The sequence below is a fragment of the Geospiza fortis genome, unplaced genomic scaffold (assembly GCF_000277835.1).
Source record: "Geospiza fortis unplaced genomic scaffold, GeoFor_1.0 scaffold408, whole genome shotgun sequence".
NCBI lineage: Eukaryota > Metazoa > Chordata > Aves > Passeriformes > Thraupidae > Geospiza > Geospiza fortis.
Genome location: NW_005054330.1, coordinates 5,069,222 through 5,069,648, shown reverse-complemented (window position 1 = coordinate 5,069,648; position 427 = coordinate 5,069,222). Strand labels below are relative to the sequence as shown.

Here is a 427-nt window from a genome sequence, read left to right as displayed (position 1 = left end):
ATGCCCGAGAAGGCTCCCCCCATGGCGAACTGCCCGGGGTGCAGCAGCAGCGGGTGCCCGTTCCCCAGCGGGTTGAAGAACTGCTGGCCGGCCAGGGCAGGGGGAAAGCCGAGGTTCTGCAAGTGTCCCTGGCTCAGGTGGGCCGTACTGTCGGTTTGGACCGTCAGGGGGGTGAAGGGCTCTTTCCCCAGCAGTCGGTTCTCATCTACTTTGGGGCCATCCCTGAGGGGGCTTTTCAGTTCCTCGCCGCTCAGGCTTCCCCCCCGGGTGCTGGAAGAGATGGTAGCCGGGCTGTGCCGGGAGTCCGGAGGGGCTTTCTCAGTCCTCTCTCGGCTCCGGCTCCCTGCCGAGTCCCCAGGGAAGAAGTGGCTTTTGGAGGGGCTGCCGCCCTTGTCCCGGGGGTCGTCCCCGGCGGTGGCAGCAGAGC

At 67.4% G+C, this 427-nt stretch overlaps 1 protein-coding gene across 1 annotated transcript in view; it reads right to left on the bottom strand.

Moving 5' to 3' along the window:
- The window catches only part of TBX3 (T-box transcription factor 3), a 12,350-nt gene that overhangs the window by 2,970 nt on the left and 8,953 nt on the right, over nt 1–427 (bottom strand). The window contains exon 6 of the mRNA XM_031057474.1: nt 5–424. Coding sequence (XP_030913334.1) covers nt 5–424 — 420 coding nt within the window. The remainder of the gene's footprint in view (nt 1–4; nt 425–427) is intronic.